The 14,716-nt window shown below is 42.1% G+C and overlaps 1 protein-coding gene across 1 annotated transcript in view; it reads left to right on the forward strand.

The window, feature by feature from the left end:
* LOC126249509 (uncharacterized) overlaps nt 1-14,716 on the forward strand; it is a 465,406-nt gene that overhangs the window by 396,467 nt on the left and 54,223 nt on the right. Inside the window, exon 5 of the mRNA XM_049951160.1 lies at nt 7,649-7,802. Coding sequence (XP_049807117.1) covers nt 7,649-7,802 — 154 coding nt within the window. The remainder of the gene's footprint in view (nt 1-7,648; nt 7,803-14,716) is intronic.

Consider the following 14,716-nt stretch of genomic DNA (forward strand, 5'->3'; position numbering starts at 1 on the left):
TAGGATCGGTTAGCATTTTCTGTGGCCTATCTAAGACATCTGACTGTGTGAATCACAGTATCCTACCAGATAAACTGAGGTTTTATGGAATTGATGGTATAGCCAACCAGTTGATAATGTCATATCTAGCCAAAACAATGCAGAAAGCTGTACATAATAATTCAAACAATTCAAGCAGGTGACATTCTTCTGACTGGAGGGACATAACTTTTTAGATTCCACAAGGCACCGTCTTAAGTCCACTATTGTTTCTCATATACACAGAATGTTTAGAAAAAAATGTCATATATTCCTACAGGAAGTAGCAGTAGTCAAAACTAAAACAAAAGCTCCTGTAATGGTTTGTCCACAAACCAATACCTCTTGAAAAATGGGCAAATCTGTTCTCTCATTCCCATCTTTCTGTTACATAGAAATAGATACTATAAGCAGTGCTGCATGTGTTATCCGTATCAAGCATCCTGACACATTCTTCAGCCCTTCTTCGCAGTGAATCACACACACTTTCAGATTCACCTGTTTCTATTCGGACTGTGTCACATGCATTGGTTACATAATCCTCTAAAGTCTGCACATTGTCGATGGGTTGGGCGTACAACAATGCCTTTAAATGTCCCCATAAACAGAAATCCGACGAACTGAGCTCCAGTGAACAGGGAACAGCAACTGTACGAACAGCAACTGTACGGGTTGCATGGAATGTGCATGTGGTGTGGATGAGGCTATAAAATACAATCTCTCTCATCAACTCGCCGAAAATCAAAGTTCTAAACTGTTCACAAGTTCTGAATCAACTCAGAGTGCCACTACAAGAAAAGATTTACCCACACATAACACAGCACAAACACTTCAATGGGGCCCCGTAAATGTGGTTCGACTTACAAGTTTGGCTACGACTCGTCTAGGGGGCGCCAGCTCACATTCGTCACCGTGTACCCAATGTTCCACAGACGTATTTAATATAAATACAGGCAGGATTTGCTATGTAAAATTCACGTACGCACTCAAGTATATTTTTTAAAAGTTTCACAAATTCGAGATTATTTCCAATAAGAACATAGAAGTTTCAGAGCCTGACCAAGTTTCTTAAGATCACGGAGGCGGTTAAATAGACCACGATTAATTGAGTGAGTTAGCTTTAGAAAACCTTTAAAGTTCCACAGTATCTCAAATCTAAGTGCGGCTTGTATCACACGCAACCTGAAGAATAAGAGTATGTCAAATTAAATACCTTTCAGTCGTCTAGTTTCCAAACTTATTTTATTTGGCTACCAGTTTCAACATTTTACTGCGCTATCTTCAGTCCTCTGACCGACGTATAGGAAGACAGTATCTCGATTCTGATGAAAACTGGGGCCAGCAATACTGAAATTAGTAGATTTCTGCTTGCTACAGCGATCAACTGCCATCAGGTGGGTCGGCAGATGATCGCTATAGCAAGCAGAAATCCACTATCTCGGTTTTGATGAAAACAGGGGCCAGCAATATTGAAATTTACTTTGACATCCTGTATCGAACAGCCTGATCCCGCAACCACCTGTGAAAAGATGGACATCCAGAGACTTCAAGAATAACAAGTCCATCAGATGCCGAAAAATTTCTTTGTCCGAAAGTGGGAACTCTGAATAATTCACACACGTGAACTAGTGGCTACTTCACCGCTCATCAGATAAAACTTTCTTGAAACACAGAGCAACACAGCTGGACCACCTCCAACGACATCGAACACAGAATCCCCACCAAAATGCTACTGTTCACCCAGGAAACCTCGGTGAAGCGCCAATGAAGTCAGTTAAACTACTGAACACGAAAATTGCTGAAATTCCTAATTTTAACCTTTTATACACATATGATACATCAGACCACAAGTAAATTTTCGGAGAAATATGCTATTATCATTTTTCTTCTATTTGACATAGTTTATAAACAATAATGTATATGGTTTTCTTCCGTGTTCGGATTTATAAGTGTAAATATTGACAAACAGTTTAAATTATACATTATACGATTTCCTATCTATCTAAAGTTTACAGTACAGCCGCTACTTTTAATGTTTCTCTATTTATTTCGTAAGAAAAGCTGTTTCTAATTGCGCGAAATTCGCTTTCTGGCCTCTCATTCAATCATGCGAATAATTTCAGTAAATCTATTATGGCAGTTCGACACAGTTCTACGAGATGTATTTGTAGACCCCTAGTTTGTTGCAATCGCATAATTCGTTGCCGAGATATTAACTTTTACAAAGCAGGAATTATTTATAACATTTAACTTACAATAACTTATAAACTAATGCTGATATCGAAGGCGCGTCTTCACACGCGTAATCGTCCATCTTTTCCGCTTCAAATGAGCCTATTGCCTCTTCAGTGACACATATGGCTCAATATTTATTAATTTTGGGGTAAAATTTCATTTTGCACTGGACGCTCAAAGTAGCCATGAGGAAGACGCAGCCATTGCGCTTCCCGTCAGAAGGGTTTTCCCGGTCACGCGGTCACCTTATCGGCCGGTGAAAGTCCAGAGACAACACCATCTGTAGAGCATATTGTGAAATTGGCCCGCCATGTGCTGACTTCAGCTGTCAGCACGAATATGACCCGATCTGTGCGTCCACGGTCGCGTGTTTGTGATTGAAGTGTCTAGTCCCCGTGTTGCAGAGGGCGGGCTAGACCAGTCCATTACCATACTCCCGCACGACCCGTAGAAAATGGGTGGAGCCCCGCCGTACTTCCACCAGTCAACCAGAGTCTTTGTGTTTATACACGCGTCACCTTCTCCAATAGTCCATAAATCGGTGATACACATCATCTGTTAATCTCTTTGATAAAGTGTGTGGTTCGTATGAGACAGTCAGCGACAATTCCTGCTCGTACATCGGTAATGAAGTGATTGTGATGCCCCATCTCCAAGATTGCTCGAGGATTTGCTTCTGCCCACACGTGAATATTGTGGTAATGTCTACGTCATCTCTGGTGAATCCTACCTCATCTGCAAATAAAAAGTAGGTCGTGAGCTGTGGATCTTCAACGGCCCATATCTCAACAGGTGTTAGTTTCCAGGAATATCATTATAGGAGCTATTCTTCTAGGTTTGACAAATACTATTTCCTGTAAAGATACATAGCTTGTTTTTTTTTAAAAAAAAGCATTGTGTATAAACGACCTTCTATTTAATATGCAGCACTCAAAATTAGTTATTTTCTCAGAAGACACTAGTATTGTAACCAACACCAACATACACACAGCAATAGAAACATCGGTAAATCATGTTCTTAAAAATAATACTCTCTTTCTACAAATGTTGTCACTCAGAGGAAACAACGTATTCAAGTCTGCACGTCTAGAGGTACTACATGAATGATAAATGTAACACATGGTATGGAAATAGTAACTAGAGTGGAAACTTCGCAAATTTTAAATATCCATATTAATGAGAATTTAAGCAAGAAAAACACATTTTTGAGCATTTAAAACAACTCAGTTCAGCCACTTTTTCACTTATATTCATTGCAATTCTTGGTGAGAGACAAATGATTAGGTCGACATATCTTGTTGAGACAAATCATTAGGTCGACATATTTTGCTTAATTTAATTCAATAATGTTACGGGATAATTCATTTTTAGGAAACAAACTTTTCATTCCTCAAAAACTCACTGTAAGAATAACGCGTGATACACGTCGACGACATCTTGCAGATATTTATTCAAGGAATGCGCGTTTTGAACACTGCTTCATAGTATTTGTATTCCCTCACGAAGTTTATTGTACAAAATCCACTGCAATGGAAAAGAAACAATGATTCACATGATCACAATACCAGAAGAACAAACGATGTCGATTATTTCACATTAAGGTTGCGTTTAGCACAAAAAGGACCGAGCGAGGTGGCGCAGTGGTTAGCACACTGGACTCGCATTCGGGAGGACGACGGTTCAATCCCGTCTCCGGCCATCCTGATTTAGGTTTTCCGTGATTTCCCTAAATCATTTCAGGCAAATGCCGGGATGGTTCCTTTGAAAGGGCACGGCCGATTTCCTTCCCAATCCTTCCCTAACCCGAGCTTGCGCTCCGTCTCTAATGACCTCGTTGTCGACGGGACGTTAAACACTAACCACCACCACAAAAAGGGTTGCTCTATGCTGCCACCAAAATTATTGATCATTTACCCCTATTCCGTAGAAGTATTTCTATTTATGGAATGTGTAAAAGATAGTAGCTAGGAATTACTAATTAACATCTGTAAATATTTGAAAAAACCTTTTAACTTGTAGCAGGTATCCATAAACGTTCAAACGTGTGTGAGTTCCTAAAGGACCAAACTGCTGAGGACATGGGTCCCTAGACTTACACACTACTTGCACCAACTTATACTAAGAACAACACCCACACACCCATGCCCGAGGGAGGACTCGAACCTCCGGCGGGAGGGGCCGCGCAATCCGTGACGTGGCGCCTCAAACCGCACGGCCACTCCGCCCAGCAGCTATCCGTATTTTCATATGAATGTGTAATATGAGTTTAAAATGACTAGTTCCACGTCATTACCATCAATCACACTAATGCTCCATGGAACATAAAAGTACATGGAGAGAGGTCGCACTTGATAGCAAACCAAGCTAGTGACAGGACAATACATATAAAATATACAGCGGAAATGCAGTATAAACAGAAATAACACCACAAACAATCACCTTCTATTTTATTTATTTATTGCCCCAGTATTAGTTTCAAGCAGTCTGGCTTATTTTCAGATGGCTAAGCTTTCAAAAAAAGTTTTGCAATATCTGAGTAACTGCGAGCTTGTGAGTTTTTCGGCTTAAGGAGGAAAGAGAAGGCTTATGGAACTTAATAAATTTATTGTATAATAAAACAAAACGAAAACGAAAATAAACGCCCTCGTAAAACTGGCCCGAATCTTGTGAATGTTGCCTGTTCATCCAGAAAAAATCATTTTTAGCCACTATATTTGGTTCCTACCGTTAGTAGACAGCGACAGTTATCTTTGGAATACTTCGCGTATCTCTTTTATAATCAGCTTCGGCTGAACTAAATAAGCTTTTAAAGCAACCTCTTTGCACATCCACTGAGGAACTTTCGCATCTTTGGGAGGTCAGTTCGTCTATAAGCCAATGGGAAGCTTCCCTGGTTTCGAAGCTGCGAGTTGGTCCTTGTTTAAACTCCTTCTGCCACGCTGTGCCGTTCTGTTTCGTGTAGCGCTCTGGTACTGGTGACGACTGGCTCTGGTGTCGGTTTGAGTTGGCTCGGAATTTCTACAATGATGAAGAAATTGAATATTGAATGAGGTCATTTCAGCAGTAATGAATTAAGGATAGGCCCACCTTTTTTCACAAATTATTGTTTTGTTTTATCACCCAAACATGTTTCACCACAGTTGCGGTATCCTCAGTGGGCTTTTTTTCTGAAATACTTACAAACAAGTTATTTTTAGCTTAAGGAATATGACACATCAGATTTTGTTTTCATTCAATTTGTATGTCTTTTCAGTTACTTGTCGTGAAGAAACTTAGGTGAAATGGTTTGATAATTTGGGAAATTATTGCTAAATTTCAGCGCAGTTTGCTCAAGATTATTCTACTTTCAGGTTTGTGACACTATTCTCCCGCATGGCGAAATTTATCCTTGTAAATTGATCAATTTTGACTGATTGGGAGCTAATTATAGTGACGAATTTTATCTTTTCAAATGGCTCTGAGCACTATGGGACTCAACTGCTGAGGTCATAAGTCCCCTAGAACTTAGAACTACTTAAACCTAACTAACCTAAGGACAACACACACATCCATGCCCGGAGCAGGATTCGAACCTGCGACCGAAGCGGTCGCGCGGTTCCAGACTGTAGCGCCAGAACCGCTCGGCCACCAGCGGCCGGCTTATCTTTTCAATCCGTCAAGCTGTAGATTCAGATTTATCATCTTCTCCTGAATTATAAAAGACTTGGTGCCTTGTTAAACGTTGTATACTGAGAATTTGGTATTCAAAATGTTCAAACGTTCGTGAATCCCTAAGGGACCAAACTGCTGAGGTCATCGGTCCCTAGACTTACACACTACTTAAACTAACTTATGCTAAGAACAACACACACACCCATGCGTGCGGGAGGACTCGAACCTCCGGCGAGAGAGGCCGCGCAATCCGTGACATGGCACCAAAGACCGAGCGGCCACTCCGCGCGGCTCTTAGTATTCCAGTTGTTCATTGTGAAACTCACGAATGTTGCACTGCGTTGAGAACCCACGTGGACTTGTAAATCAACTATATATCTGTGTATTATGGGCCGGCCGTGGTGACCGATCGGTTCTAGGCGCTTCAGTCTGGAACCGCGTGACCGCTACGGGCGCAGGTTCGAATCTTGCCTTGGGCATGGATGTGTGTGATATCCTTAGGTTAGTTAGGTTTAAGTAGTTCTAAGTCCTAGGGGACTCATGACCTCAGATGTTAGGTCCCATACAGCCACTTGAACCATTTATGTATTATGTAACTACTTTCTGAATTATTTGCCCTTAAACCAAGTCATTTCTTTGTTACTTGTCAGTCAGAGCCATGCTGCTTCGCCGCCATATTGCTTTAACCTCTTAGTTCTAATCATTTCCCATGAATACTCTTACACATCAGAGGCCACTTCTGTATTAAAAAATTAGCATTAAGTATTCTCTCTTATCACAAAATAAGGTTTCACATTCAGAAAGGCAGGTCGGCGACTACGGTTACGATGGTCGCTGCTAACTAGATGTACTGTGGAGTGGTCTGGCACCTTACCGAGACATTAGATGGAAATGATGTTCATAAGTTATGTGTTGATTTTTGATGGTCCAGCGTATCTTTCATGCTGAGAATCAATGACTATATGTTTGAAGGGACATCCTCATGAGCACTGCTGTACACTCTAAGCAAGAAGCAAAAACTTATTTAATTATTGGTCAGTTTATTAATGAATCATTACTTATTTTTCAATATTCAGATGGTAGCTATGCAACATCCAGCTTCAGTTGCGCTTAAATGCTCACAGGCTACTTAATGCATTGCTTTACATCTCAGGGCTTTTCTATTCACTGCCTATGGGAATAGTTCACTTCTTATTACAAGACACGGCTTACACTTGCTCCCCAAGAGAACAGTTTTAACATTATGAAACGACTGTTCAACGTTCTTGGAAGGATTTTCTGGAGCATAATGACTAGAGTTCTGTGAGTTCCAGGCAGGTTCAACCACGCCTCATCTGAAGAAATGAAAAACTGAGAGTACACATGTGCCGATCCACTTTATTCACAAACCATCGGTAGAGGTGGAAACGTACAGGTTGGTCTACAAGCACCACAACAGAAAATCTGTGAGGTTAAAGATGTAGAACTCTGTGAGGATAAAGACGCAGATTCTTTTCATAATTTTCTGACAGGAAAATCTTTTAATACCTAATTTCATAGGTAAACGGTGTTCTAGTTTTGTCAGACTCCGCCGGAAACGTTTTTCCTAAAGGGTGTACAACATAACGAAAGTTTGTTAATACACTGCCCGCTTGCTTGCTTGTATGGAACTGTGCTCGCAATGTGATGGGAACAAGATACCTTGTGTTAATGTTTATAGACCTTTCGCAGGAAACGATGATAAAACGGTGCTGTGTGATTACAGGAGAAATAACCGACATAAAGTTCCTGTGCCTCAACGGCACCGTATTTGACCAGGAGACGAGGGTCTGCGAACGTGTAGACGAAGTGGACTGCAGCAAGACCGAGGGATTCTACGACCTCAACCTCGAGCTGTACGGAAACAATGCTGCTCTCAGGTAAGGCGACATACAAGCTCCTTACGGGGGATTTTTAACGAATGTATAACCTTACTCGTACGTATAGGTAAAAATTTCCGAACTAACGAATGTCATCAGAACACTGTTTTTCGATTTTTTAAATATTTATCTGCATGGGACAATCATCTATTCTGGTCACTTGTAAATATCTTTTGATCCAGCCTATAGGTCCTTTTCTGCTGGCAGTTCTCTATGCTGCATAGTGTCTTCGCTAAATACCAATTCCGTTCATATGATAAATATTACCTGTCTGGGTCACTGATTTATTCTGCATTTATCCGCGGACTCTACATTCTGAGTTTTTGCTGTCGGTGAGTAGTACCAATTTCGATATACCCTTTTTCTTTGGAATTACGGATTGAATTTCGAAATCGGCCATTTTTATCACTTGGAAATTGATACGCGAACGATAAAACCCTTGTAGCACGACATTGGTATCTTTACCTGTTTCAAATAAGAGTTCACGAAAAAGCCCGTGGCTTCAATGGGAAGTTTTTCAAGTAACCACGAGAAGTGAGTAACCCTGTCAGCCACATAAAGCCCTTCTATAATATGTGAAACATAGTTATGAAAAAACCCGTGGCTTCAATGGGAAGTTTTTCAAGTAACCACGAGAAGTGAATAACCCTGTCAGCCATTAAGCCCTTCTATAATATGTGAAACATAGTCAAAAGGACAGAATTGGTAAACGCCAAACTGACGGATTGACATAACAACGTCCAAACTAAACTATAAATCCTAGGACTATGCAGGTATTACCTTAAGGGGTTTACATGAAATGTATTCTCATTCGCGAATACGGACTGCGTCAGCTGTATAATGGAATGACGACAATGAAAACTTGTGCCGGAGCGGGACTCGAGCCCAGATTTCTCTCTTACCTTAACCACATTGGCTATCCATGCACGGTTCGCGACAAGACCCAAAATTCCATATGTCGTCATTCATGCGTCACAACCTCTATCTGTACACATTGTGTAATTCCCGTACAGGGGAAGGACATTTAAATGAAAGCTGCTGCCTGTTTTCGGCGGATAAATATGATATTGCAGTGCCTGTGTTGTTAAGACATGTTCCTTCGGCGATACATAGTAACGGCGTTCAACTAAAATATTCTCCCTGTACGGAAATTATATAATGTGTGGTGTCACCGCGAGACACCACACTTGCTACGTGGTAGCCTTTAAATCGGCCGCGTGTCGCCACTGTCAGTGATTGCAGACCGAGCGCCGTGAATCATGTACCGTCAAGAGCGACGTTCATCATTAATGGATTAAAGTTAAGTATCAAACTAATTACGTCCGCTTTCTGAATTCTAATTCCTTGTCATGTTCCAGACCTCACGTCAGTATAGTCCTTCCCTCCTCACGCCAGCCTGCGTGAGCTAAAACGCGTGCATTTCGGCCTCCACTAGTAACACGGTGTTGGCTCTTCTGCCAACACATTATGTTTGTACGAGTGCAGGTCGTGAATCATGAACGATGACTTATGGATGTTTTGGTCTGGTCGTGAGTCGTGCACGGATAACCAAAGCGGTTAAGCCGACCGTTCGCGTAAAGTGGGAAATCCGGGTTCGAGTCCCAGTCATCACAAATTTTCAGTGTCGTCATTCCATTATATAGCTGATGGATCTCCGTGTCTTCATCTGCGAATACATTTCATGTATAACATGAGGGCTGTAGTCGCTGTAATGCCTGTTCCATCGGACAAGCATGCATGCCCGAAGGAACTTCTTAACAACACAGCCACTGCAGTATCGTACTTGAAGGGTTTGTTTGAGGCGTGGCGCGTCGCATTGGAGTTCCTGCGTGATGGATTAGTTATGCAAGTTGCATCATGGCTCCTATACGGAGTTCACAGTGTCTTCATAAAGTGTCACTATGAATAACAAACAACACTGGACTTTTGAAGCAAAAAGTATATGCAACAAAATTACATACAGCTTAATATTTTATGCAGCCCTGAAAATCCTGTTTGCCAATAACTGAAACTTCCTTTCTCAAAAACTTCATTATGAAACTGTTTTGTTGTTCATCCCCACGTCCGGGTTCCCGGGTTCGATTCCCGGCGGGGTCAGGGATTTTCTCTGCCTCGTGATGGTTGGGTGTTGTGTGATGTCCTTAGGTTAGTTAGGTTTAAGTAGTTCTAAGTTCTCGGGGACTGATGACCATAGATGTTAAGTCCCATAGTACTCAGAGCCATTTGAACCATTTTTTGTTGTTCATCTAGCTAACTAAAAACATCAATTGGTTCTTACGTACAATTTTCTTCTGAAGTTAACTTCTTCAACACTAGCGTTGAAACCATAAACACACACATTTATTCGCGGTCCTCATCCGCAATAAAATACAGTACTCATTATAACCCATAACAAATATTCTTTCACACACTTTGTTTGCGACAGATTAGTGAAAATTAATAACTAGATCCGAATATCAGCAACGTAAGAGGCAACCACTTCCAAGGTACATCATACTATAGTACTTCTAACTCAGGAATGCGTCATCTGTAAACAAACTTTTGTGTCTCGCCTGGGAGGCGGCGCGTGGGTAGGAACGGGATAAGGTAATACAAGTCGGTACTGCAAGAACGTGGTTTACTGGAGCAAAAACAAGGTGATAAACGATTGCATAACTTTGTACGTAGGTGCGATGCTGAAGCGAGGTGTCCTGGCTGGCTTCACCGATCTAATGGGCCGAAGCAGTCGCGGAGCTCAGAGACCTCGACAGCACGGGCTAGAGGGCGCTGTCCTCTGTGTCTCTCGTAGTGCCAACTTGAGAAACTACTCCGTGGCATCGTTGCTATCGATACCACACAAACAGTATAATTTTAAGTCAAGTTCCATAGTTAATCATTATGGTTAAGTGCGCAAATACTGCAGCGTCAAAGAATAACGCGTTACGAGACTGATATTGGCGGAAATGCGAAAGCCTGTATCCCGCATGTGTTTCATTACCTAAAAACATCATTCCCTTATTTTTCTTCGAGGAACTGAATCACGTATTTGATGCATTTACGGATTTACTAAGGACAACATTGGTTACACTCTCTTCCAAGTTTATCGGTACAAGACCGATGTAACTAAACGTTTTTCAATAAAAATATTTTTCCTACTGGGCTGTATTTTATTGAACCAATATGTATGTGGTGTCACCGCCAGACACCACACTTGCTAGGTGGTAGCTTAAATCGGCCGCGGTCCATTAGTACATGTCGGACCCGCGTGTCGCCACTGTCAGGATCGCAGACCGAGCGCCACCACAAGGCAGGTCTCGAGAGACGTACTAGCACTCGCCCCAGTTGTACGGACGACATTGCTAGCGACTACACGTACGAAGCCTTTCTCTCATTTGCCGAGAGACCGTTAGAATAGCCTTCAGCTAAGTCCATGGCTACGACCTAGCAAGGCGCATTAACCATATCTGGAGAGAGTCTCACTTGTATTATCAAGAGAAATGTACCACAAAGAATTAAAGTTAAGTATACGAGAAACTCCGTTCTTTCCTTTATAGCATTCATAACGTATCCTGTTCCAGACTTAACGCAAGACGGTTTGAGTTGACGCGTGCCCTTTCGGCTACCTCCCTTGTGTCTAGACTGTCTTGTCTAGACACAGCAATGTACACTTCACAAAGGATCAATTCGACTCCATTAACACTTTCATATTCACCTTCGTTCATACAAGTGTACGATTAAGGGTGCCGGCATAACAGATTATACTTATTATTGGTAAGTCGCTGAGAGCATATGACATGTTCTACATATATCTGACTTCCATAGATGGAACTCAATAGAACTTTCAGGAAAAATGATTTCATATATTCGTGTTAATGGACTCTTCTGTTACTTCTCGGCAAAACTATTTCATATTGAAGTGTGAAAAGCAAACAAATTGAGTTTTGTTCAACTGATATTTTTTTTTACGTACTGGCTTATTCTGCATTTATGAGATTACCAACAACTGACTAGCGTGCACCAAACACACTACTGTATAAGATAGCAAACATTGGAAACTGAAGATATTACCAATGCACTTTTTCGTTGGTCAGGACAGTACGCAGGAAACATTAATCGACTGCTCATCACTAGTGTTATGGGTCAAAGCTGTAACAATACTTAGTGGCTTGTGTTTACTACATCATGGTGCAACGGAGCAGCGAAAGAAGCTGAGAGTGGATAAATTACAATGTAATACTTAACCGTAGCCCCCAGCTGTAGTCAGAACCAACTTGATCACGTGAATAAGTGCAGCCACCTCGCGGTGCAAGCGCAGAAACCAACTGTGGAGAATGCCTTCGCGGGCAGACACGACGGCTTGCTGTTAACATTAAATTTGCGGACCACGAGAACGAGAAACAAGAGGCAGTGCTGACAGAAAAGATGATAGAACGTGGTCAAATAATATCCCATTGGTAATACGAATAAACGTGTTATTATGCAGCAAACTCTGCGCCGGCCGCTGTGGCCGAGCGGTACTAGGCGCTTCAGTCCGGAACCGCGCGCCTGCTACAGTCGTACGTTCGAATGCTGCCTCGAGCATGGATGTGTGTGATGTCCTTAGGTTAGTTAGGTTTAAGTAGTTCTAAGTCTAGGGGATCCATGACCTCAGATGTTAAGTCCCATAGTTCAAATGGTTCAAATGGCTGTGAGTACTATGGGACTTCACATCTGTGGTCATCAGTCCCCTAGAACTTAGAACTACTTAAACCTAACTAACCTAAGGACATCACACACATCCATGCCCGAGGCAGGATTCGAACTTGCGACCGTAGCAGTCACGCGGTTCCAGACTAGAACCGCACGGCCACGCCGACCGGCTAAGTACCATACTGCTTAGAGCCATTTGAACCATTTGAATTCTGCAGTATTAAGGTCGGTACAAACAAATACGTACCAACTTTGCGAAATCCTCAAAGCTTGTATCACTGAGAAGTGGAGTTCAAAGAAAGCAAGGAAACCCAGAAAAAACCTGTTCTTTTGTAAAATTTCGTTTTAAAAGGTGTCAGAATAAACGAGTCATCATGTACAAACGAGAGAACTTGCTGATATACTATATTAGAATTCTACAACTAAATGTACCATCTGTGGTTTATTCAGAAAAAACGTTGATTATTACACTTTACACTGTGAATAAGCGTTGTCACAGGGATAGTGTACAAAGAGTGTTGTCAAACAAATATTCTAGACAATTTTTTAATTCTTGTGCTGAGCATGCCATTGGCGCGCATCCCTCCGTGTAAACACTAGGAAGCTGCCACTCTAGCCACAGGTCTTCAGTTCACTTTAGCAGCAGATAAATAGTAACAACCACAAAAGAGACACAAATTTCACACGGGTCACACAGTACAAGATACACACTGGCGCAGAATCACTATTGTTGTGCTTTTGCACTAAGAAGAGACTGCTTGCTAGACAGGGTGTATCTTAACAAATACACGGGTGAAAGTACAGGAGTAGACAAAAATAAGGAAACACCAAACACACAACACGTCAACATGACTAGTACGGTGTAGGAAACGCACTGTCATTCAAAACAGCTACCAGTAGTCTCGTTATAGATAAATGCAGGTCCTCTATGCTTTTCAACGGAATCTTGTTCCATTCTTTCTGCAAAACAGTGGCAAGTTGAGATAAGCACGATGGAAGTGGATAGCGATCAAGCATCCTTCTCTCCAAGGTAGACCACAAAGGTTCAGTATATTGAAATCTGGTGACTGTGGTGATCACGGAAGCTCACAAAACCAGCGTTGAATGGCTCAAATGGTTCAAATGGCTCTAAGCACTATGCGACTTAACTTCTGAGGTCGTCAGTCGCCTAGAACTTAGAACTACTTAAACCTAACTAACCTAAGGACATCACACACATCCATGTCCAAGGCAGGATTCGAACCTGCGACCGGAGCGGTGGCGCGGTTCCAGACTGTAGCGGCTAGAACTGCTCGGCCACTCTGGCCAGCTGTGAGAGTAGTGTCGCAAGTATATTTATGGAGTGTAGATGATTGTAAGAAGGATCCTTTATTGTATGATTATATGATAGCGGAACAAACACTGGCAGCAGTTACTTCTGTAAAATATCTGGGAGTATGCGTGCGGAACGATTTGAAGTGGAATGATCATATAAAATTAATTGTTGGTAAGGCGGGTACCAGGTTGAGATTCATTGGGAGAGTGCTTAGAAAATGTAGTCCATCAACAAAGGAGGTGGCTTACAAAACACTCGTTCGACCTATACTTGAGTATTGCTCATCAGTGTGGGATCCGTACCAGATCGGGTTGACGGAGGAGATAGAGAAGATCCAAACAAGAGCGGCGCGTTTCATCACAGGGTTATTTGGTAACCGTGATAGCGTTACGGAGATGTTTAATAAACTCAAGTGGCAGACTCTGCAAGAGAGGCGCTCTGCATCGCGGTGTAGCTTGCTCGCCAGGTTTCGAGAGGGTGCGTTTCTGGATGAGGTATCGAATATATTGCTTCCCCCTACTTATACCTCCCGAGGAGATCAGGAATGTAATATTAGAGAGATTAGAGCGCGCACGGAGGCTTTCAGACAGTCGTTCTTCCCGCGAACCATACGCGACTGGAACAGGAAAGGGAGGTAATGACAGTGGCACGTAAAGTGCCCTCCGCCACACACCGTTGGGTGGCTTGCGGAGTATAAATGTAGATGTAGTAGATGTAATGAATGCGTTTTTAGTGTGGTGTTATGTTTGCGTTGTATGATGATGAGAGAAGGGGGTACCGACACACAGCCTACTCCTCTCGAATAGCACCGCCGAGCTTAACGTCAAAATCCGACAGACAGATCGCCATTAACAATTCTGCATGCCCTTGCTTCGTGAGACACTGTCAAGAGGTGTGGAATTTAATCCATGTCACTAGAGCAAAGATTGGT

Source organism: Schistocerca nitens, chromosome 3, assembly GCF_023898315.1.
Source record: "Schistocerca nitens isolate TAMUIC-IGC-003100 chromosome 3, iqSchNite1.1, whole genome shotgun sequence".
Classification (NCBI taxonomy): Eukaryota; Metazoa; Arthropoda; class Insecta; order Orthoptera; family Acrididae; genus Schistocerca; species Schistocerca nitens.